This window comes from Carassius gibelio, chromosome B1 (genome assembly GCF_023724105.1).
Source record: "Carassius gibelio isolate Cgi1373 ecotype wild population from Czech Republic chromosome B1, carGib1.2-hapl.c, whole genome shotgun sequence".
Lineage (NCBI taxonomy): Eukaryota > Metazoa > Chordata > Actinopteri > Cypriniformes > Cyprinidae > Carassius > Carassius gibelio.
In genome coordinates this window covers 720,730-743,970 of record NC_068396.1, presented here as the reverse complement: position 1 = coordinate 743,970, position 23,241 = coordinate 720,730, and the positions used below count along the sequence as shown (strand labels likewise).

Here is a 23,241-nt window from a genome sequence, read left to right as displayed (position 1 = left end):
GACTATTGTAATGCACTTCTAGGTGGTTGTCCTGCTTCGTCAATAAACAAGCTACAGGTCGTCCAAAATGCAGCAGCTAGAGTCCTTACCAGGTCAAGAAAATATGATCATATTACCCCAATTTTACAGTCTCTGCACTGGCTACCTATTAAGTTCCGTATCAGTTACAAATTATCATTACTTACCTATAAGGCCCTAAATGGTTTAGCTCCAGCGTACCTAACTAGCCTTTTACCACGTTACAACCCATCACGCACCCTAAGGTCACAAAACGCTGGACTTTTGGTCGTTCCTAGGATAGCAAAGTCCACTAATGGAGGTAGAGCTTTCTCACATTTGGCTCACAAACTCTGGAATAGCCTTCCTGATAATGTTCGGGGTTCAGACACACTCTCTCTGTTTAAATCTAGATTAAAAACACATCTCTTTCGCCAAGCATTCAAATAATGTATCTTTTTTTGAGTGTAGTTGCATCTGTTCAAAGTTGCATTTTTATTCATTAGCTTGGGTTAAACTAATTTTACTTTGTTGGATCAGCAGCTATGCTAATGATGTCTGTATTTTGTTTCTATGTTTCGCCAACAAGCTCCAGTCTGGATCCAGAACACCTGAGAAGAGATGATGCTGACCCTCAGAGGACCCCAGATGATGCTAACCTTGAATCAACAAACAGAACTAACAATTATTGCTAAATGTGTGACTGAATCATATAATAACTTAATTAATAATATTGATAGTTCATCGTCTAGCTGACTACGTCTTGTATTATTATTATTATTTTTTCTAAAATTCTGTCAAATGTGCACAAACTACTAGCTACTACTAAATATTGTAGAAACATAATTTTCTGTAAAGTTGCTTTGTAAGGATTTATTTTGTAAAAAGCGCTATACAAATAAACTTGAATTGAATTGAACGCAGCAAAATAGAAGTCACCATATGGTGTTAGAAAACGTTTGTTTTATTTTTGTTAATAAATTAACGTCAGCAGTCCTGCCGACCCCTTGTCCTCTTCCTTACCCACACAAACTCACAACACTGGTGCCGAAACCCGGGAAGGAAGACGGACCGACGCCGCCGCCATGCAAAGCCCGTCCTCCACGCCGCTTGCGGACATCATCTCTTCCCTCGCGGTCCTCCACCGCGAGCAACACCAGGCGCTGCTGGATCTGAGGACCGATCAGGAGCGAAGGTTCCAGGCCATCGTCCAGGCCCAGCAGGAGGACCGCGAGAGGTTCCGGGGCTGGTTCGATCGGGAGGTTCGCGCTGAGGCCGCTGGGCCGCCCGCCATGCACCTGCCACTGCACAAGATGGGGGCCCAGGATGATCCGGAGGCCTTCCTGGAACTTTTTGAGAAGGCAGCCGAGGCCTGCGGGTGGCCCCTTGAGCAGTGGCCGGTGCGCCTCATTCCCCTGCTCTCCGGCGAGGCCCAGGTGGCCGCACAACAACTTCCAGTGGCGAACCTCCTGGTCTTCGACGACCTGAAGAGGGCCATCCTCCAGCGGGTCGGCCGATCGCCCGAACAACACAGACAACGCTTCCGCTCCCTGGACTTGGGCGAGGCCGGCCGACCCTTCGCGTTGGCCCAACAGCTCCGGGACTCCTGCCGCAAGTGGCTACTGGCCGAGGGAAGCGACGTGGAGCGTGTCGTCGATCTGGTGGTGCTGGAGCAGTTCATCACTCGGCTCCCCAAGAAGACGGCCGAGTGGGTCCAGTGCCACTGCCCCGCGTCGCTGGAATCGGCCATCCACCTGGCGGAGGACCACATGGTGGCGTGCCCAGGGGTCGGCACACCCCCACCTACTAACTCTCTCTCCCCTTCTCTCTCTTGCCCTGTCCCTCTCCCTAGGTCCCGTCCACCTGGCCCTCCTTGTGTCCCGCCCCGGGGGCGGAGCGGGACGGACCAAGGCCGTTTCGCGAATACAAGGGCCCCGCCCAGGGGGGCGGGCCTCGGGGCTGCGGGAGGGGACAGTACTTCCGTCTCTCCGCTCTCCCACGCCAATTCCCCTCTCCACTCCCTGCCATTGGGGCGGCGGGTAGGTCTGGGCTGGCCTGTTGGCGTTGCGGAGACCCGGAGCATTTCGTGGACAGGTGTCCAGTGATGGAGGTGGAGATGATGGTCCGGGTCCCGGACGACCCACGGGCCACCCCCGGTCAGGCTGGCGAGTACCAAATACCCGTGAGTATCAAGGGGGGTACATATCCGGCCTTGGTGGATTCAGGATGTAACCAAACCTCAATCCATCAAAGCCTGGTTCAACCGGGGGCGTTGGATACAAGCCGCGTGGTTAAGGTGCGGTGTGTACACGGGGATGTGGTGGAATATCCGGTCGTCCCAATTTGGATTCAATTTCGGGGACAAAAACATAGTGTGGAGGTGGCGGTTAGTCCCCACCTCCGGCATCCAGTAATTTTGGGGACGAATTGGCACGCGTTTACGGTTTTATCGGGGTCGTTATGTGCGGATGCCTCTTGGGGAAATAAGGCACGGAAGGAGACCGCGCGGGTGCAGGTGGGGGAAACTGAGCCAGGACCGCTGGGGCCGGCTTCAGGGGAACCGAGCGGAATCGGGAGACTAACTCTCTCGGAGCACGATGACTTTCCCCTGGAGCAGTCTCAGGATGAGACGCTAAAACATGCGTTCCAACAGGTCCGCACCATCGATGGCCAGCCTCTCCGACCGGCCCTTCCGCTCTCCTATCCCTATTTTGCCATTTTAAAAGACCGGTTGTATCGAGTGACCCAAGACGCTCAGACAAAAGTAAATACAACCCAGTTGTTAGTTCCAAAGAGCCGCAGGGAAATGCTTTTCCATGCGGCTCATTCTAATCCTATGGCGGGCCATTTGGGACAGGCAGCCACACTAAATCGCCTCATGACCCGATTCTTCTGGCCGGGCATTCATGACAACGTGCGCAGGTGGTGCGCGTCTTGTCCGGAATGTCAGTTGGTGAAACCACCGGCCGCCCCAAAAGCGCCATTGTGCCCTCTCCCATTAATGCAGGCCCCCTTCGAAAGAATTGGTATGGACCTCATCGGGCCATTAGAGCGATCGGCACGAGGACATCGCTTTGCATTAGTCATAGTTGATTATGCGACACGATATCCTGAAGCAGTGGCCCTCCGCAACATTTCCGCTAAAAGTGTTGCGGATGCCCTGTTTCGTCTTATCTCCCGGGTGGGGGTTCCGAAAGAAATCCTTACTGATCAAGGCACGGCGTTTATGTCACGTACGCTACGCGAACTATACGGATTGTTGGGCATTAAGTCGATTCGAACGAGCGTCTATCACCCACAAACGGACGGCCTGGTCGAACGATTTAATCGCACTCTTAAATCCATGATGCGTAAGTTCGTTCAGGAAGACGCCAAAAATTGGGATCGGTGGCTAGAGCCCTTGTTATTCGCTGTGCGAGAGGTCCCACAAGCCTCCACGGGGTTTTCCCCCTTCAAGCTTCTCTATGGACGCCAGCCCCGGGGGGTGCTTGACGTTCTGAGAGAAACTTGGGAGGAGGGACCATCTCAGGGCAAAAACAAAATTCAATACGTACTGGACTTGAGAGCAAAACTCCACACATTGGGGCGGCTATCAAGGGAGAATTTGTTACAAGCCCAGGACCGCCAGAGTCCTGGGCTTTTTTGCACCGGCAATTTGCACCGGGAGAGAAAGTACTTGTATTACTCCCAACGTCGAGCTCTAAATTATTGGCTAAGTGGCAGGGGCCGTTTGAGGTCGCACGCCAAGTCGGGGATCTTGATTATGAGGTAATACGGTCCGATAGGAACGGGTCGCATCAGGTTTACCATCTCAATCTCCTTAAAAAATTGGAATGAGGCGGAATCAGTGATGTTGGCAACGGTGATTGGGGGGGAGGATGATCTCGGTCCAGAGGCGAATCTCAAACCACAATCCCTCGCCCTGGCTCCAGGTGGAGATCACCTCTCGCCGTGCCAACTCACTGATTTAACGAAGTTACAGGCAGATTTTGCCGATGTCTTTTCGCCCCTACCGGGCCGTACTAACCTAATTCAGCACCATATCGAGACCGAGCCGGGCGTGGTAGTTCGCAGCCGGCCGTATCGCTTACCTGAGCACAAGTAAAAAGTAGTTCAGGCTGAATTAGGCGCTATGCTTGACATGGGGGTAATAGAAGAATCCAACAGTAACTGGGCGAGCCCGATAGTTTTAGTTCCGAAAACGGACGGCTCAGTCCGGTTCTGTGTGGATTATCGCAAGGTGAATGCTGTGTCGAAGTTCGACATTGGACTTAACGAAGGGTTATTGGCAGATCCCCTTGTCTCCATTATCCCGAGAAAAAACAGCTTTCACAACGCCGTTTGGTTTACACCAATTTGTTACCCTTCCCTTTGGCTTGTTCGGGGCGCCTGCAACCTTTCAGCGCCTCATGGATAGAATCTTGCAGCCCCATGCGGCATATGCGGCTGCCTACCTGGATGATATCATTATATTCAGTAATGGCAGCGGCATATGCAGCATCTGAGGGCTGTTCTGAGGTCGCTGAGAGGAGCGGGCCTCACGGCCAACCCAAAGAAGTGTGCGATTGGGCGAGTGGAAGTAAGGTATCTGGGCTTCTACTTGGGGCATGGACAGGTGCGTCCCCAAATTGATAAGACAGCCGCTATTGCGACCTGCCCACGTCCCAAGACCAAAAAGGAAGTGAGGCAGTTCTGGCGGGGCTGGCGGGATATTATAGGCGGTTTATTCCTAATTATTCGGACCTCACCAGCCCCTTGACTGACCTCACTTAAAAGGAGGTGCCAGATACGGTCCAGTGGACGGAGCCGTGTCAGCAGGCTTTTACCCAGGTCAAGGCTGCTCTATGTGGCGGGCCGTTATTACACTCTCCTGACTTTTCTCTCCCTTTTCTGTTGCAGACAGACGCGTCGGACAGGGGGCTGGGGGCGGTCCTGTCCCAGGAGATAGAGGGGGAGGAACGGCCGGTGCTGTACATTAGCCGCAAGCTCTAAAAGAGAGAGGCTAAGTACAGCACCATTGAAAAAGAGTGCCTGGCCATCAGGTGGGCCGTCCTCACCCTCCGCTATTATCTCCTGGGACGGGAGTTCACCCTCTGTTCGGACCACGCTCCGCTGCAGTGACTCCACCGCATGAAGGATACCAACGCGCGGATCACTCGTTGGTATCTAGCTCTTCAGCCTATTAAATTCAAGGTGGTCCACAGGCCGGGTGTTCAGATGGCGGTGGCTGACTTCCTCTCCAGAAATGGGGGGGGGGGCTGCAGGCCGGACGGCTCCCCGGCCTGAGTCGGGCGGTGGGGGTATGTGGCAGGGGGGGCGTGGTTTAGCGAAGTCTGCAGCGGGAGAGAGGATCAGGAGATGAGCGGTAAGTGAGTGGTTTGGGCAGAAATTATTATCACCTGTTTCTTGTTCTAGTAATTGGCATGGAGAGGGTATAAAACGCCAGGAGAGATGGAAGCAAGTGAGAGAGAGTGGGACTGCTGGCGGAAGCCGAGACCGGAAACCGGAAGCCGGAAAGCGAAAGCACCGAGTGAACGCAGCAAAATAGAAGTCACCATATGGTGTTAGAAAACGTTTGTTTTATTTTTGTTAATAAATTAACGTCAGCAGTCCAGCCGACCCCTTGTCCTCTTCCTTACCCACACGAACTCACAACACTAATGTTAACAAATTAGACATTATTTTACAGTGTTACCAAATCCTTAAATAATTTATTAGTGTTTTGTAATGATTTTAATGACCTATAAGCATTTGTGAAATAGTTTTGCTTGCATTGCAGCTTTATCTGTCAGTTGAAGACATGTCATGTCACGTCACAGGTTGTCATAGGTCAGTATCAAATGAGTTTGAAATTATTATTTGCAGCACAAATAAGGATTCTTAGGATGTTTTTAAATCCCTAAAACTGTCAGAAAAGGATAAGGCCTAAGAGATTTCTTAACCTGTAATGAAAGGAAAAAACACCACCATTAGCAACAACAAAAACAATAACAATTTAAAATACAGATTTTTTTCCCCTGAAAAGGGATGATTAGGTCTCTCTCTCTCTCTCTCTCTCTCTGCCAGACAGCCCCTCCCTACAATCCACACACACTGTCAGTCACCAAACATTCACAGTCACCAACCCCCTCACACTCCCCCTCCCTCCCTCCCTTTCCTCACACAGACAGAGTGGCCAGAGTGAGATCATGTCAGTTGAGAAGTCTGACAGTTTTTTAATTTTCTGTTATCCATACAGTGTTGTAAAGTCGTGAAACTATGCATATTTCCTCAGAATGATTTGATCTTTGTATGAAAAAATTCTTTGAAGTGTTTGGAAGCTGCAATTTAAACATACAAGACAATTAATGTTTCCCTTTTTACTGTCATTTCAAAAAATCACCACAACAAAACCGTTCAAGCTAACCAAAATCCGTTCGCAATTTAAGTTCCTCAATGATTTTTCTTCATGTAGACAAAGTTTGGTGTGTATAGTGTACTTCCCCTGTGAGGAGTATGCATTAATTCACAACTGTAAAATCTCAAAAATACACATTCAAATCAAAATAGCCGACTTCCTGTTGATCGTAGCTTATGACTGTGAATTAGAAAGTTGTCCGACTTGATTAGAACAATTTATGTACCAAGTTTGGTGTCTGTAGCTAAAACTAACCCCCCCACTTTTGACAAAAGGTGGCGCTATAGAGTGCCTCCTTCACGCCCTTTTAAAAGCTTTTGCCATTGTCTAGCTATCAATAATGCCGATATGTGTTTTGACTTTCATGTAAATCTGAGCTTGTTATCTGCCTCAAACTCACCATAACAGAATATTCAAGTTTGACATGTTGCCATGGCAACACTATATTAGATATCAATATCCCCACAACAGATTTTCATCGGCCGTGTTTTGTCATTATTCTGATGAAGTTTGCAGCAAATCGAGTAAAAATAAGATGCTGAATTCAAAGCATTTTGAAAATGACACACTTCCTGCTGCCAGTTGGTGGCGCTATAATGTTGACTCTTAATAGTCACATATATACGATCGGTATCATACAGTGAACAAACCGATGAAGTTTGATCAAACTCAGGCAATGTATGTGGATGTTATTAGGCATTTCCTGTTTCTCATTTATTGCTCTAATTTCAACGCCTCGCCACGAGCAAACCGTTCGAGATATCAAAAATCCCCTGGCAATTTTTCATCCCCAATGTCTTGAGATCATGTTGACCGAGTTTCGTGGCAATCAAGTAAAAAACCTATGACAAGTATATTAAATTCCAGAGCATGCTTTTTTTAAACAGCCCTGAACAGCTGACTTCCTGTTGGGCGGAGCCTATGACATAGAAAACATTGAAAAGTTGAAAACATTGAAAACATTGAAAGTTGTTCAGCTCAATGAGATCTATAAGTGTACTGAGTTTCATATAAATACATGCAAGCGTGTGTGAGCTATGGTTCAAGATTTCTGACTGTGTTCCAGGGGGCGCTGTAGAGCCCCTGTGCCACGCCCGGGTCCCAGTCTCTGTGGCGTCCTGATGGCCGCAGATTCCAATGTGTGTGCCAATTTTCAAGAGTTTTTGAGCATTTTAAGGCCCCCAAAAATGCCCGGAAGGTTTAAAAAAAAAAATTATAATAATAAATATAGCTGCAAGCAGCGATGTCGGGCTCAAGCCATCAGTGCAACGCCACCCTGGGTGGCATCGGGAAAACTGTGCCCAGCGGGCATAAGCATTTACAGTAACCCTCTGACAATCAAGTTTTAAGGGATGCAGCAGTTAAAGGGTTAATCCGACCAATCTAGACTTTGAAATCGCATACACAGAACAATATATATAACTTTAGTAACACTTTATTTTAAAATTCATAAAAAATGTATAAGGTGTGCATTGTAGCTGACACCTATATGAACAATTTACAATTGTTTTGTGACTACAAGTCTTTCTTCTCAAATGCTATTGAGTGGTCGCGAGCGCGGATGGGAGAATGGCGCATATTTGTTTTGTTTTTTTGTTTTTTTTGAGCAACTGGGATGGTGCACCCTCTGGGAGTTGGTGCTCTACGAAGACTGCACACTCTGCATATAGGGAGCGGCGGTACTATCTGGAAGATATATTCCTCAAACCATCGTACAAGTGGAGGTGATGCTAGTCCTTCAAGAATCGCTCAAAACCTTTTCAAGTGTACAGTTTCCTTTTATTGCATCTTGAAATAAATATTTCTGAATTCTGAATCAAACTGGGTTGTGTTTATTTATTTATTTTATAAGACAACTGAGACTTTAATCTCCTTCGTAATATATGTGCTTTTAAACCAAGAACAATGTATTTATAGATGTATTACTGCTTAATAATGACTATTATTGAGGGAAAAGGCTTTATAATCATGAACTATTTACTAATGCTTAGCTAATGAGTGCAGTTATTATAAAGTGTTACCAATGCATTTACTAATGTTAACAAATTAGACATTATTATACAGTGTTACCAAATCCTTTAATAATTTATTAGTGTTTTGTAATGATTTTAATGACCTATAAGCATTTGTGAAATAATTTCGCTTGCATTGCAGCTTAATCTGTCAGTTGAAGAGTTTTACTGTTACATCCATGAGATTAATAAATGTCATGTCACGTCACAGGTTGTCATAGGTCAGTATCAAATGAGTTTGAAATTATAATTTGCAGCACAAATAAGGATTCTTAGAATGTTTTTAAATCCCTAAAACTGTCAGAAAAGGATAAGGCCTAAGAGATTTCTTAACCTATAATGAAAGGAAAAAACACCACCATTAGCAACAACAAAAACAATAACAATTTAAAATACAGATTTTTTTCCTGATTATTAAAGGGATGATTAGGTCTCTCTCTCTCTCTCTCTCTGCCAGACAGCCCCTCCCTACAATCCACAAACACTGTCAGTCACCAAAAATTCACAGTCACCAACCCCCTCACACTCCCCCTCCCTCTCCCCCTCCCTTTCCTCACACAGACAGAGTGGCCAGAGTGAGATCATGTCAGTTGAGAAGTCTGACAGTTTTTTAATTTTCTCTTATCCATACAGTGTTATAAAGTCGTGAAACTATGCATATTTCCTCAGAATGATTTGATCTCTGTATGAAAAAATGCCTTGAAGTGTTTGGAAGCTGCAATTTAAACATACAATACAATTAATGTTTCCCTTCTTACTGTCATTTCAAAAAATCACCACGTCAAAACCGTTCAAGCTAACCAAAATCCGTTCACAATTTAAGTTCCTCGATGTTGTTTCTTCATGTAGAAAAAGTTTGGTGTGTATAGTGTACTTCCCCTGTGAGGAGTATGCATTAATTCACAACTGTAAAATCTCAAAAATACACATTCAAATCAAAATAGCTGACTTCCTGTTGATCGTAGCTTATGACTGTGAATTAGAAAGTTGTCCGTCTTGATAAGAACAATATACGTAATGAGTTTGGTGTCTGTAGCTAAAACGAACCTCCCCACTTTTGAAAAAAGGTGGCGCTGTAGAGTGCCTCTTCCACGCCCTTTTAAAAGCTTTTGCCATTGTCTAGCTATCAATAATACTGATATGTGTTTTGAGTTTCATGTAAATCTGAGGTTGTTATCTACCTCAAAATCACCATAACATAATATTCAAGTTTGACATGTTGCCATGGCAACAATATATATGATATCAATATCCCCACAACAGATTTACATCGCCCATGTTTTGTCATTATTCTAATGAAATGTGAAGCAAATCCAGTAACAATAAGATGCTTAATTCAAAGCATTTTGAAAATGACTCAATTCCTGCTGCCAGTTGGTGGTGCTTTAACGTTGACTCTTAATAGTCACATATATATACGATCGGTATCATAAAACGAACAAACCGATGAAGTTTGATTAAACTCAGGCAATGTATGTAGATGTTATTAGGCATTTCCTGTTTCTCATTTTTTGACCTAATTTCAAGGCCATGCCACGGGCAAGCCGTTTGAGATATCAAAAATCCCCTGGAAATTTTTCATCCCCAATGTCTTGAGATCATGTTGACCGAGTTTGGTGGCAATCAAGTAAAAAAACCTATGACAAGTATATCAAATTCCAGAGCATGCTTTTTTTAAACAGCCCTGAATAGCTGACTTCCTGTTGGGCGGAGCCTATGACATAAAGTGTGAAAGTTGTTCGGCTCAATGACATCTATAAGTGTACTGAGTTTCATATAAATACATGCTAGTGTGTGTGAGCTATGGTTCAAGATTTCTGACTGTGTTCCAGGGGGCGCTGTAGAGCCCCTGTGCCACGCCCAGGTCCCAGTCTCTGTGGCGTCCTGATGGCCGCAGATTCCAATGTGTGTGCCAATTTTCAAGAGTTTTTGAGCATGTTAAGGCCCCCAAAAACCCCCGGAAGGTTTAATAAAAAATAAAAATAATAATAATAATAAGAATAATCCTTAGAAGAACAATAGGGCTCTTCGCCCCTTCGGGCTTGAGCCCTAATAATCCTTAGGGGAACAATAGGGCTCTTCGCCCCTTCGGGCTTGAGCCCTAATAAGAAGAATAATCCTTAGGGGAACAATAGGGCTCTTCGCCCCTTCAGGCTTGAGCCCTAATAATAATAATAAGAAGAAGAAGAATCCTTAGGGGAACAATAGGGCTCTTCGCCCCTTCGGGCTTGAGCCCTAATAATAATAATAAACAAAGCAGATACAAGAAGGTCCTCGCACCTCGGTGCTCGGGCCCTAATAATAAACAAAGCAGATACAAGAGGGTCCTCGCACCTCAGTGCTCGGGCCCTAATAAACGGAGCAGATACAATAGGGTCCTCACACCTTCGGTGCTCGGGCCCTAATTAAAGCTGCAAGCATTGATGAACGGGCCCTCGCACCCGGGCTCACCGGCAGCAAGTGGCTTTATTAAATAGGTGAACGGTGAGAAATATGCGTTTAAACTCATAAATATAAGTAGAATATATCAATATTTATTCCATATATGTGTAAATCTTCCTGTTGCCAGCAGGTGGCGCTATGATTATAATGGAATATTGGCCTTCAGATGTGTTCAGGCCAGGACTCTTAATGAACATGTGAAGTTTGGGGAAGATTGAACATTTTATGCCTGAGTTACAACAACTTCTCTTGCTGTGGTGAGACATCAAATTTTGTCAAGGCGCCATGGACACGCCCTTTAACAAAAACTCAAGATCTCCACAATTTAACATTGCACAGGCCTTTAGATTAGACTGAACACAAAAAATACATTAATGTAAAAGTAGTTTGTCGCAGCGTAAAATATGTCACTATAACGGAATATGGGCATGTACATCTGTTAAGGGCAGAAGTCTTATCTAACGTGAAGTTTGGGGCAGATTGGACATTGTATGTCTAAGTTACAGAAACCTCCTTTTTCATGGAGAAACATCGAAATTTCCCAGGCTGCCATGGACACGCCCTTTAACGAAACCTCAAGATCTTCGCAATTTAACATCGCTAAGACGTTTAGATTACACTCACCAAGTTTGGTGTTGATCTGAATATATCTCTAAGAGGAGTTTGTTAAAGTACAACCCCTGGAAATGGCAAAAACAACGCAAATTTTGCAGAGAAAATTCTAAATAACCGACTTCCTGTTGGGATTCGGATTTCATACCAAGAGACTTTTTTGTAGGTATTGGTGTGTTACATGTGTGTACTGATTTTGTACATGTACGTTAAACATAGGACACGCCCTTTATCGAAAACTCAAGATATTCACAATTCACTATCGCAAAGGCCTATAGATTAAATAAATAGATAAAATATTTTACAAAATTCAGCTTTGTTGACTGTGGTCATAGAATGAGTAAACATCTTGATGGTCACAATAGTGTCTGCTGGGATAACTATGAATTTACATATACTATGTAAATCCAACTAGTTGTAAGGTTGCACTAAAACGTTGCAATGAAAAATATTGCACTTAACTCTTTACCTGCAATTGATGAGTTATCTCGTCATTTAGAAGACAACACTTCCCCGCAAAAGACAAGATTTTGAAGACAACGTGTTTTCATTGCTATACACTCTGGGGTTCTATTACACATCTTCTGAACAAGTACAAAACCTCCTGAACAAAAACACATCTGAAAGTGAAAGTGAAGTGACATTCAGCCAAGTATGGTGACCCATACTCAGAATTTGTGCTCTGCATTTAACCCATCCGAAATGCACACACACAGAGCAGTGAACACACACACACACTGTGAGCACACACCCGGAGCAGTGGGCAGCCATTTATGCTGCGGCGCCCGGGGAGCAGTTGGGGGTTCGATGCCTTGCTCAAGGGCACCTAAGTCGTGGTATTGAAGGTGGAGAGAGAACTGTACATGCACTCCCCCCACCCACAATTCCGTCCAGCCCGAGACTAGAACCCACAACCCTTCGATTGGGAGTCCAACCCTCTAACCATTAGGCCACGACTTCCCCGCAAACAGGATGGAGAAACGAGCACTCTCTGATGTAAACAGATGTATATGAAAAATAATGCAAATACAGGATTTATGCTTTGAAAATCGTAGCCAGATGTAGTTTTTGATAGAAAATGTGATTTTTCTCAACTTTTTGATCAAAATTATACATTTTTAGGAAACCTACCTATAATAAAAAAATATATAAGGGTTTTTAATGCATAATAGTAACCTTAGAATGTGATCAGACAGTTTAAAATAGCTGGGCTAAGATATTACAATTTTAATGACAAAAAAAGTTATTATACACATTATCCCACCCATCACAATTGTGACAGACCATAAAACAATTTTTCACACACTTTTCAAATAATAATAATAATTATTATTATTTGAAAAGTGTGTGAAAAATTGTTTTATGGTCTGTCACAATTGTGATGAATCAAAGGTTACTAATAACATTTTTTTAATATATTTTCATGTCTGTGAAAAAATTTGGAATGTGGACTACAGCTGCACGTCCACTTTTAGAATCTCTCATTCCCCCACATTGAGATCTGGTGACTGTGGAGGCCATTTGAGTTGCCATCTAAAAAAAAAAAAAAACTTTGAAATAAGGGCTTCGAAATAACTTAGCACATTTTTTAAAATTAGAAACAATTTTGTGACATGATGCATTATCCTGCTGGAAGTAACCATAACAAGATGGGTACACTGTGGTCATAAAGGGTTGGACATGGTTAGCTCAGGTAGGCTGAGGCAATATCCTCCACACCATTTACCTTACCACCAGCCTGAACCATTGATACAAGCCAGGAAGGATGTGTTTTAACACAATTTTCTCGGTTTTGGAACCCCTTTTTTTTTTACCTAGAGTTGGTTGTATGTGAAAATCCGAGAAGAATAGCAGTTCATGAAATACTCAGATTGGCTAAAACAAACATGCCATGTTCAAAGTCACTTTTCCTCATTCTGATTTGAACTTCAGCAGATCATCTTGCCTAAATGCAATGAGTTACTTTCATGCGATTGGCTGATTAGATATTTCAGTTATTTATCAGTTGATCAAATGTACCAAATAAAGTGGGCAATAATGTATATACCGTATTTTCTGGACTATAAGTCGCACTTTTCATAGTTTGGCTGGTCCTCCAACTTATAGTCAGGTGTGACTTATTTATCAAAATTATTTTGCCATTAACCAAGAGAAATAAACCAAGCGAAAACATTACCGTCTATAGCCGGGAGAGGGCACTCTATGCTGCTCAGTGCTCCTGTGGCCTACCACTGAAAAAATAGAGCTGTAGACGGTAATGTTTTCTATCGGTTCTTGGTTCTAAATAAATGCGACTTATAGGCCAGTGCGACTCGTATATGTTTTTTTCCTTTTCATGTCGTATTTTTGGACTGATGTGACTTATACTTAGGTGCAACTTATAGTCCGAAAAATATGGTAAATAATATACTTAGATTTTATCCTGCTCTTTTTCACTGCTGCAAACATCTGATTTGCATGTAAAACATTACAACACAGAGCTTCTGCACCTCAACAACACTGTAAGAGTACATACTTCATCTTTCAAATGTCCCTGATCAGAAACCTCCATGTCACCACATTCATTTTTCTCCCCCTCCTCCTCATCACTGCCAGCCACCTGCATAATATCAAACACACAAGGCCTCAGCATGCAGGTGATTAACATGCCAGTTTTTGTCATTAAAGAGGTCATGAACTGCCTTTGTTTTGATTTTTTTGCACTGTTCTCTGAAAGTCTGAAGTCCACTTATAATGTTATCAAGACATTTATCATACTGAGAAGTTACAGGCTATTTTCTGTCCTGTTTTGACCCCCCTCTTCAGAACCCTTGGTTTGAATAGGTGTAGAAGATTATAGACTCTGAAATAAATGCCTGTTGGTATTATTGGCTAACAGTTGTGTATGTCTGACAGTCTACATCCTTCCTAGATGGATGCTGCTTTGTTTTAGGTGAAAAATGCATAAATACTCAGTGCAAACAATCTGTAATAGACAAAGCAATAATGATCACATAATAAAATCAGTTACACTTATGTGGTACGATATTAGATTCAATATAGTCATCACAGCATATTCTTTTAGTTTCAGTCTTCATTAAATTACTGTGCTCTTGTCAAAGTTTTCATGATCTCCCATGTCAGCTTTGGTTTACGCTGGGTGCTCTGGTTTCCTCCCGCAGCCCAAAGACATGCAGTTTAGATAAATTAAAGATTCTAAATTTTAAATTCTAAATAAACCGGTAGAATCATGGGCAGGTCTAAACTGGCAGTGGTGTCAAAGCAGCTGTTGATCTTCTGTGGAGGCATGGTTTAGCTACACTATTACATTATAAAGTGGCACATAGCACTCACGTTGTTTTGGCAGACTGGCTTCAGTAAAAGCTGTTTTTAGACTAATAAGAAAGTTTTGAGTTCTAAAACTTAGAGAACGTTTTTATAGCCCATTGACAAGAACAAGGGAATTTTGATTTCTCAGTTAATGACCCTTTTATGACAACCCATTCCACAAGTTTTGGACATACAGGATACAATTTTTAAAGAAACTGAAAAAAACATACTTGAGCAGACTTTCTCCTCTTCTCATCATCCCCCTCTTGACTGCTGTTTAAGTCCTTGACAGGAACTGCTCCAGTATTCATTATCTGCACAATGTTTTGGGAATAAACTGTTAACCATTTTTTAATTACAACAACAATTTATGCACAAATATGCAGTAAGCACAGTGACAAACTTCCCACAAATCTGCACAGTGCAATCCACAAATTCATGCAGGAGATCTGCCCCCACACAAGGCACAAGGCATTACACAAATGCAAACCATCAGAACACAAATACATAAACATCTGGTTCAAAATTTCATCTATAGTGTAAATACCATATCTGCACTCATACCTTTAATTTTTTACACTAACTTCAAACAACAAATTGTAGGTCTCCTACAATAGGTTCATAAGCATCCAAGGTCATTTTCTTCTCTTAATATACATAATATCATCTTTTTTCATGATGTCTGAATTGTTCATTCAATGACTCATTCTCTTTAAACCCCTACTTTTCAAGTGTCGAAAACAAAATATCTATTACGATATCTAGATTTCAGCTCTGGAGTCTTCCTTAGCAGTGTATACATTGAAATGAACAGTGACAAAAGCTGAATAGAAAACACTTACACAAGCAATAATAGTGCATATGTATTATACAGTATTGTTCAAAATAATAGCAGTACAATGTGACTAACCAGAATAATCAAGGTTTTTAGTATATTTTTTATTGCTACGTGGCAAACAAGTTACCAGTAGGTTCAGTAGATTGTCAGAAAACAAACAAGACCCAGCATTCATGATATGCACGCTCTTAAGGCTGTGCAATTGGGCAATTAGTTGAAAGGGGTGTGTTCAAAAAAATAGCAGTGTCTACCTTTGACTGTACAAACTCAAAACTATTTTGTACAAACATTTTTTTTTTTCTGGGATTTAGCAATCCTGTGAATCACTAAACTAATATTTAGTTGTATGACCACAGTTTTTTAAAACTGCTTGACATCTGTGTGGCATGGAGTCAACCAACTTGTGGCACCTCTCAGCTGTTATTCCACTCCATGATTCTTTAACAACATTCCACAATTCATTCACATTTCTTGGTTTTGCTTCAGAAACAGCATTTTTGATATCACCCCACAAGTTCTCAATTGGATTAAGGTCTGGAGATTGGGCTGGCCACTCCATAACATTAATTTTGTTGGTTTGGAACCAAGACTTTGCCCGTTTACTAGTGTGTTTTGGGTCATTGTCTTGTTGAAACAACCATTTCAAGGGCATGTCCTCTTCAGCATAGGGCAACATGACCTCTTCAAGTATTTTAACATATGCAAACTGATCCATGATCCCCGGTATGCGATAAATAGGCCCAACACCATAGTAGGAGAAACATGCCCATATCATGATGCTTGCACCTCCATGCTTCACTGTCTTCACTGTGTACTGTGGCTTGAATTCAGAGTTTGGGGGTCGTCTCACAAACTGCCTGTGGCCCTTGGACCCAAAAAGAACAATTTTACTCTCATCAGTCCACAAAATGTTCCTCCATTTCTCTTTAGGCCAGTTGATGTGTTCTTTGGCAAATTGTAACCTCTTCTGCACATGCCTTTTTTTTAACAGAGGGACTTTGCGGGGGATTCTTGAAAATAGATTAGCTTCACACAGACGTCTTCTAACTGTCACAGTACTTACAGGTAACTCCAGACTGTCTTTGATCATCCTGGAGGTGATCATTGGCTGAGCCTTTGCCATTCTGGTTATTCTTCTATCCATTTTGATGGTTGTCTTCCGTTTTCTTCCACGTCTCTCTGGTTTTGCTCTCCATTTTAAGGCATTGGAGATCATTTTAGCTGAACAGCCTATCATTTTTTGCACCTCTTTATAGGTTTTCCCCTCTCTAATCAACTTTTTAATCAAAGTACGCTGTTCTTCTGAACAATGTCTTGAACGACCCATTTTCCTCAGCTTTCAAATGCATGTTCAACAAGTGTTGGCTTCATCCTTAAATAGGGGCCACCTGATTCACACCTGTTTCTTCACAAAATTGATGACCTCAGTGATTGAATGCCACACTGCTATTTTTTTGAACACACCCCTTTCAACTAATTCAACTAATTGCCCAATTGCACAGCCTTAAGAGCGTGCATATCATGAATGCTGGGTCTCATTTGTTTTCTGAGAATCTACTGAACCTACTGGTAACTTGTTTGCCACGAAGCAATAAAAAAATATACGAAAAACCTTGATTATTCTAGTTAGTCACATTGTACTGCTATTATTTTGAACAATACTGTATGTAGTGAAAGTATTTTATTTCCTGTTCTATTTACACACCCAAGGAATTTGTCTCTGTGACAGGAGCTTGTATGTACAGACATACTATGCATAAGAATTAGGCCCAAAAAAAAATTAATACTGGTGTATTCAAATTTCCAAATTATTAAATTTCTCAATATTCTTATTATATTTTTCTATATTATGTATTATAAAATTAATCTTTACAATTCTTTAATTATTACTTCTCATATATTCGTGTATTCAGCATGAAACCACTCAGGGCTTTATAAGTAATAAGCAAGATTTTATAAACTATACTAGGGCTGCAACAACCAATCGATAAAATCAGTAATAATGAAAAGAAAAATTACTGAATAATTTCAAAATAATGAAGATCATCAACAACGATTCTCATTATCGATTAGTCGGGTCTCTTTCAGTAAAAGTATGTGATCCAAGCTGCACAATACATGAGAAATCTTTATTTTAAGCTTCAAGCTGATGCGTTCGAAATGGCTTGCCTGTCAGTCACTTTGACAGATACGTGTGTGCGTCCTCGGCGCAAAAAACTTTTCGTTAACGGTTATATCCTTATCTGTAAATGTCACAAATTCACACAAGCCTTTCCATTTTTGCAGAAGGGGCCCGCACACGCTAAACATTCAGCATTCAGTTGGCACATTTCAGTTGGCGCATTTGTTTTAAGGACATTGGGCAGAATGTGGAATAGTGTTTTTGTCAGTAAAATGAAAATAAAGAAAATAGGGGTTTTAATCAGATTAATATAAAAAAATAATCTGACAACTAATCAATTATTAGGGATGAACTGATACTGAGCACTATACTGAGCTCCTGTACTCCTACTCGTTAAAATGCCCCAATACCAAACAAGCTAAAAAAGCATGCTAAGTGGATTGAGCGGGCAGTGATTGAGATGAGCGAGCTTGTCGAGTGAATATACATTTCATCACTGGAAAGTTTTTAGTATGGTTGGATATGTCAAAAACAAGTAAAACAATGCATTAGTTACTTAACGGTAGGGGCAGAGGAGAGAGAGAGAGACTTTGACTTTTAACATCTCTTTAATCACCACTTTTCGATTATATCATGATCTCTATCAGATATTTTTGAATTTGCCTCTTTGCAATCCCTCCTCCCTTCTTACTCCATTTCTTCTGTCTCGCTCCCACCTCCTTTATACACGCATGCGCAGATGATACATACACTACAATCGGTGAAGAATGGTGGGGGACTTTTGTAGGTCCAGGTTACTAGGTTTAGTTTGTCCTTTACTAAAAGTTGAAGAGTCCCACTGCCAGTATTATTCCTTATGTCTAGTATTTTTAGATCATATGCTTACCTCATCTAACCTGTTGTTTTGGCTCATACTCAACACATATGCAATCCCTATCTCATTGGATAAACTAAAACACCACCCCTTGCAATGCAACTATATAATGTGTGGATTTAAAGGGGGGGTGAAATGCTATTTCATGCATACTGAGTTTTTTATACTGTTAAAGAGTTGGATTCCCATGCTAAACATGGACAAAGTTTCAAAAATTAAGTTGTACGTTTGAAGGAGTATTTCTGTTCCAAAAATACTCCTTCCGGTTTGTCACAAGTTTCGGAAAGTTTTTTTCGAGTATGGCTCTGTGTGACGTTAGATGGAGCGGAATTTCCTTATATGGGTCCTAAGGGCACGTTTGCCGGAAGAGCGCGCGCTCCCGTAGAGCACAGCACTGAGAGCACAACAGACTTCACTGATCAGAGCGAGAGCGTCGCGAAATGTCACAAAAAGAGTGTGTTTTTGGTTGCCAGGGCAAGACAACCCTGCACAGATTACCAAAAGAGAAACAGCATTAAGGGACCAGTGGATGGAGTTTATTTTTACAGAGCATCAACGGAGTTGTTGCAAGTGTTTGTTCCCCTGCGTTTGAAGATGCTTGTTTTACAAACAAGGCCCCGTTTGACGCCGGATTTGCACATAGTTTATTTCTTAAGGATAATGCAGTCCCAATGAAAAAGGGTCACGATCGTGTGTTGGAACCGCATGCGGTGAGTAAAACTGCTTCAAATATCTCTGTGTTGTTAACTTAGCTATCGGCGCTTAAGCACATCAAGTAAACAACATGCGATGTTGTCATCAAACTGCACTTTCCACATGTACAGCTTAAAAAAAAAGACGACAAAGTGGAACTTAGTCATTTTTCAAAACCGCTAAGCAAATATGTACAGTTTCAGTACATACCACACAGAGATTTTTTTTCAGCTGATGCTGCTCTTGTTAAATTTCAGCCTCTGGATCTGATTCTGGATCATAGATATACGCTGAATCTGACTGTTAGCCATGGTTTGCTTTGGTTGGTTTTGTCCTCAAGCTTCCAAATGCTCTCAACGCAAAAGCTTACTGGCGCTCGTGATTCTTTAGCTCCGCCCACAAGTCACACCTCCAGCCGGTCGTGTTTTTCCCGGAAAAATCGGTACAGACTATCTTTCTCTTATGAATATAATAAAACTAAAGACTTTTTGGAGTTATGAAGGATGCAGTACTACTCTATAGGTACTCAAGATTAACAGGATACTGAGTGAAAACGAGCATTTCACCCCTCCTTTAATAATAAACTTGGAAGAAGTTTGTGAGCAGACTAAAAGGCCTCATGGTCATGTACTACTTTTTTTTTTAATCCAGACACACTGTACAGACATAAAAAAAAAATAAAGTAAAAAAAAATCTGAAAACAAAAAACAAAATAGAAAATCAAAAAGGAAATATTTTTCGTATTTTAAAACACAAATAATTATTAATGCCCCATCTGTATTTAAAATGTCTCTATATTCATTATTAAATTTTATCAACCCCCTAAAAACCAAAGTAGCATCAGTCTGCCCCATTTCAACAATCTTATATTTGCGTGACAGCCAAATAGCCAACTTTGCTTGGCTAAAAACTAAATTTAATAATACATCGACCTCCCTTGTGGAATGTTTGTATTTAGGACCATAGATAAAAAAAAAAAAAAAATAAATAAAAAACTTTTGTAAAAACCTCCCATAGTTTACAGAGGAACAAGCCTTTCACATTCAGAAAATAAATGAAAAACTGTTCTTGATTGTCCACAGAAAGGGCAACCCTCCCCTATCTGTGGATCAATGTTTGCTCTGTGTCTGTTCGTAGCTATTATACCATGGATCTCAATGGTTTGTACAAGGTCCTCCAACTAGCTTTGGGTGAAGAGCCTGGCCCAAAAAAGTCCAGCCACTTAGAATCCTTTACACTCTCTGGAGTATGACAGTGAAGAGCCTTTACACACATCATATATAACAGCACTGAAATGTCTTGACTGCAGTGATGCAAAGAGCATGTGTTACAGTTTAGCTTGTGTGTAATGAAGGTGCACGAGGAAGACAACATACAAAGGGTTTATTTTAATGATAAAATCGCGAAGGAACAAGGACACATCCAACATAAACTTAACTCACATCACATAAAGAAACAACAATACTACATCAATCACGAACCAAGAGGAACTCAAAAGACACGGGAGGTAATCAGGGAAATGGAGACAGGAGGGGATAAATCAATTAACAAAACAAGAAAAGGAAGATGACCAAATAAGGAAACAGAAAGTCACTGAATGTAACAGTACGCCCTCTCCCGGAACGGTGCGTCCTCGCACCGCAAGAGGAATACCAGTGGAGGGAGGGTGGGGGTTCTGGAGGCAGGCGTGGGGCAGGCAAGGGGCAGGCAAAGATGGAGCAAGGAGCTGGAAAGGATGGAGGGAGGAGCCAGGGAGTAGCCCGGAGCAGGAGGACCCAGATGGTGCTCCAGAGACCAGCCAGGATGGAGATCCACGGTGGAGTTGACGGAGGGAGGAACCATGGTGGAGGAGGAGGAGCCGAAGACACCAGGGGGCTCACAGACGGAGACTGCGCCAGTGGGTGAGTAGCCCATGATGGAGCAGAGCAGCCGCAGAGCCAGGGTGACGCGGAGAGTCCAGAGGTCCAAGGCAGCACTGAAGGCACCAGCGACTGAGGCGGACCCAGGGCTCTGGAAGACAGGGAATCCACACGCCAAAGGCGGAGCTGGAGACTGGAAGTCCCGCGGCGAACCATAGTGCCCAGATGGCACTGACTGAGGGTGAGCTGGGACTGACTGGCACCAGCAGAGATGAGGTCGAGGAACTGGCTGGTCTAGGAGGAGATGAGAGAGGGAGGATGGGAGGAAACGCAGGAGGATCAGGGCTGGACAGAGCCAGCAGAGAAACAGGAGATACGGGGCTGGACTGAACCAGCGGAAGTAGAGCAGAGGAACTGGCAGGTCTAGGAGGAGGAGGGAGAGGGAGGCTGGGAGGGAATACAGGAGATTCAGGGCTGGGCGGAACCAGCAGAGAAACAGAACATTCAGGGCTGGACGGAACCAGCGGAGAAACAGAAAATTCAGGGCTGGACGGAACCAGTGGAGAAACTGAAAATTCAGGGCTGGACGGGGACCAGTGGAAATGGAGCAGAGGAACTGACTGGTCTAGGAGGAGGTGGGAGTGGGAGGCTGGGAGGGTATACAGATGATTTAGGGCTGGACGGAACATTAAAAACAAGCAGGGCTGTAACATTACCTATTAAAAAATGCACGCAGGGCCTACACCAGACACAAGAGGCGTGATGGCGTACTCCATCCCGCAACTGCTTAAGTTAAGGAAAAACATCAGTCCAATATATATTCCAGCCATTAAACAACTTCAACTTCAAAGCCGACTCTGCTACATCCATAGAAGCTGCCGTAGAAAGTTTGTTTTCTCTCAATCCGGTGACTCCATTCCATCACTTTGGTCAAGCGAGCGCATTGTCGCACGGCATCTAAGTCATCGGAACGCCTCTCTACCTGGAACAAATAGCGTTGGGAAGTCTACTTGCATAAGACCAGTCACTACGGAGCGGAACATAAAATGTGGAGTGGATTTCAGTGTACTTCTTTCTCTACAGTATACTACTCCATCAAACATCAAAATAGAACTGTTTAACACACAGTATCTCACAAATAAATCTTGTCTTATACACAGCCACATATTGGACAGGAATATTGATATCATGTGTCTTACTGAGACCTGGCATCAGCCAGAGGGATATTTTGCATTAAATGAAGCATGTCCTCCTGGTTATCAATACCTGGAAAAAGCCCGCCACTCGGGTCGCGGTGGTGGCCTAGCAGTACTACATCGCAGTGACTTAAAACTCACCCCACTGTCTCTGCCTGAACAGTCCACTTTTGAATGCCTTGCATTCAGATGTAAACCACCCCTCACTGTGACTATTCTTCTCATTTACTGGCCTCCTATGCAAAATCCAGCTTTTATGTCAGAGATAAATGAATTTCTCACTTCATTCTGTACCACATCTGCTAACATTGTTATACTTGGAGATTTGAACATTCATGTTGACACCCCCTCCTGCCACCCAGCAGTTGATTTTTTACAGCTATTGGATGGTCTAAATCTCAAACAGCATGTTGATGTCCCAACACACAACAGAGGACATACACTTGACCTGGTCATTACTGACTCTGCCCCCATTGAAAATCTACTGGTATATGATCTTGGGGTGTCCGATCACAAAGTCATCTCAGTGGAGGTGAACTTTTCTCATTACATCAAACCAAAACGTCAAATCCATTTCAGAAAGATAAAAAATATCAACCCAGACACTTTGGCTTTGGACCTCCTGAAAATCCCATCAGCAAATTTCACATTTGTAAATGAATCAGTGGACTTTTATAATAGCACTCTGAGCAGTATTTTGGACCTCCATGCACCTGAAAAAACACGAATAGTCACTTTCTCTCGTACATCCCGCTGGTTCACTCCAGAACGGAAAATGAAAACAGCGGGGCGTGTACTTGAGCGGCGTGTTTCAAAAACTGGACTTACTGTTCACAAAATAGCCTATCAAGAACATCAGAAGGCCTACTCAATGTCACTAAAAAAAGCAC

The 23,241-nt window shown here is 42.7% G+C and overlaps 1 protein-coding gene across 5 annotated transcripts in view; it reads right to left on the bottom strand.

Annotated features, from left to right (window-relative positions):
* psip1a (PC4 and SFRS1 interacting protein 1a) overlaps positions 1 to 23,241 on the bottom strand; it is a 167,486-nt gene that overhangs the window by 109,935 nt on the left and 34,310 nt on the right. For all 5 annotated transcript variants that reach the window (XM_052544980.1, XM_052544979.1, XM_052544982.1 and 2 more), the window contains exons 5-6: positions 15,000 to 15,083; positions 13,976 to 14,059 (exon numbers count right to left, since the gene is read on the bottom strand). In XM_052544980.1, the coding sequence (XP_052400940.1) occupies positions 13,976 to 14,059; positions 15,000 to 15,083 (168 nt within the window). The remainder of the gene's footprint in view (positions 1 to 13,975; positions 14,060 to 14,999; positions 15,084 to 23,241) is intronic.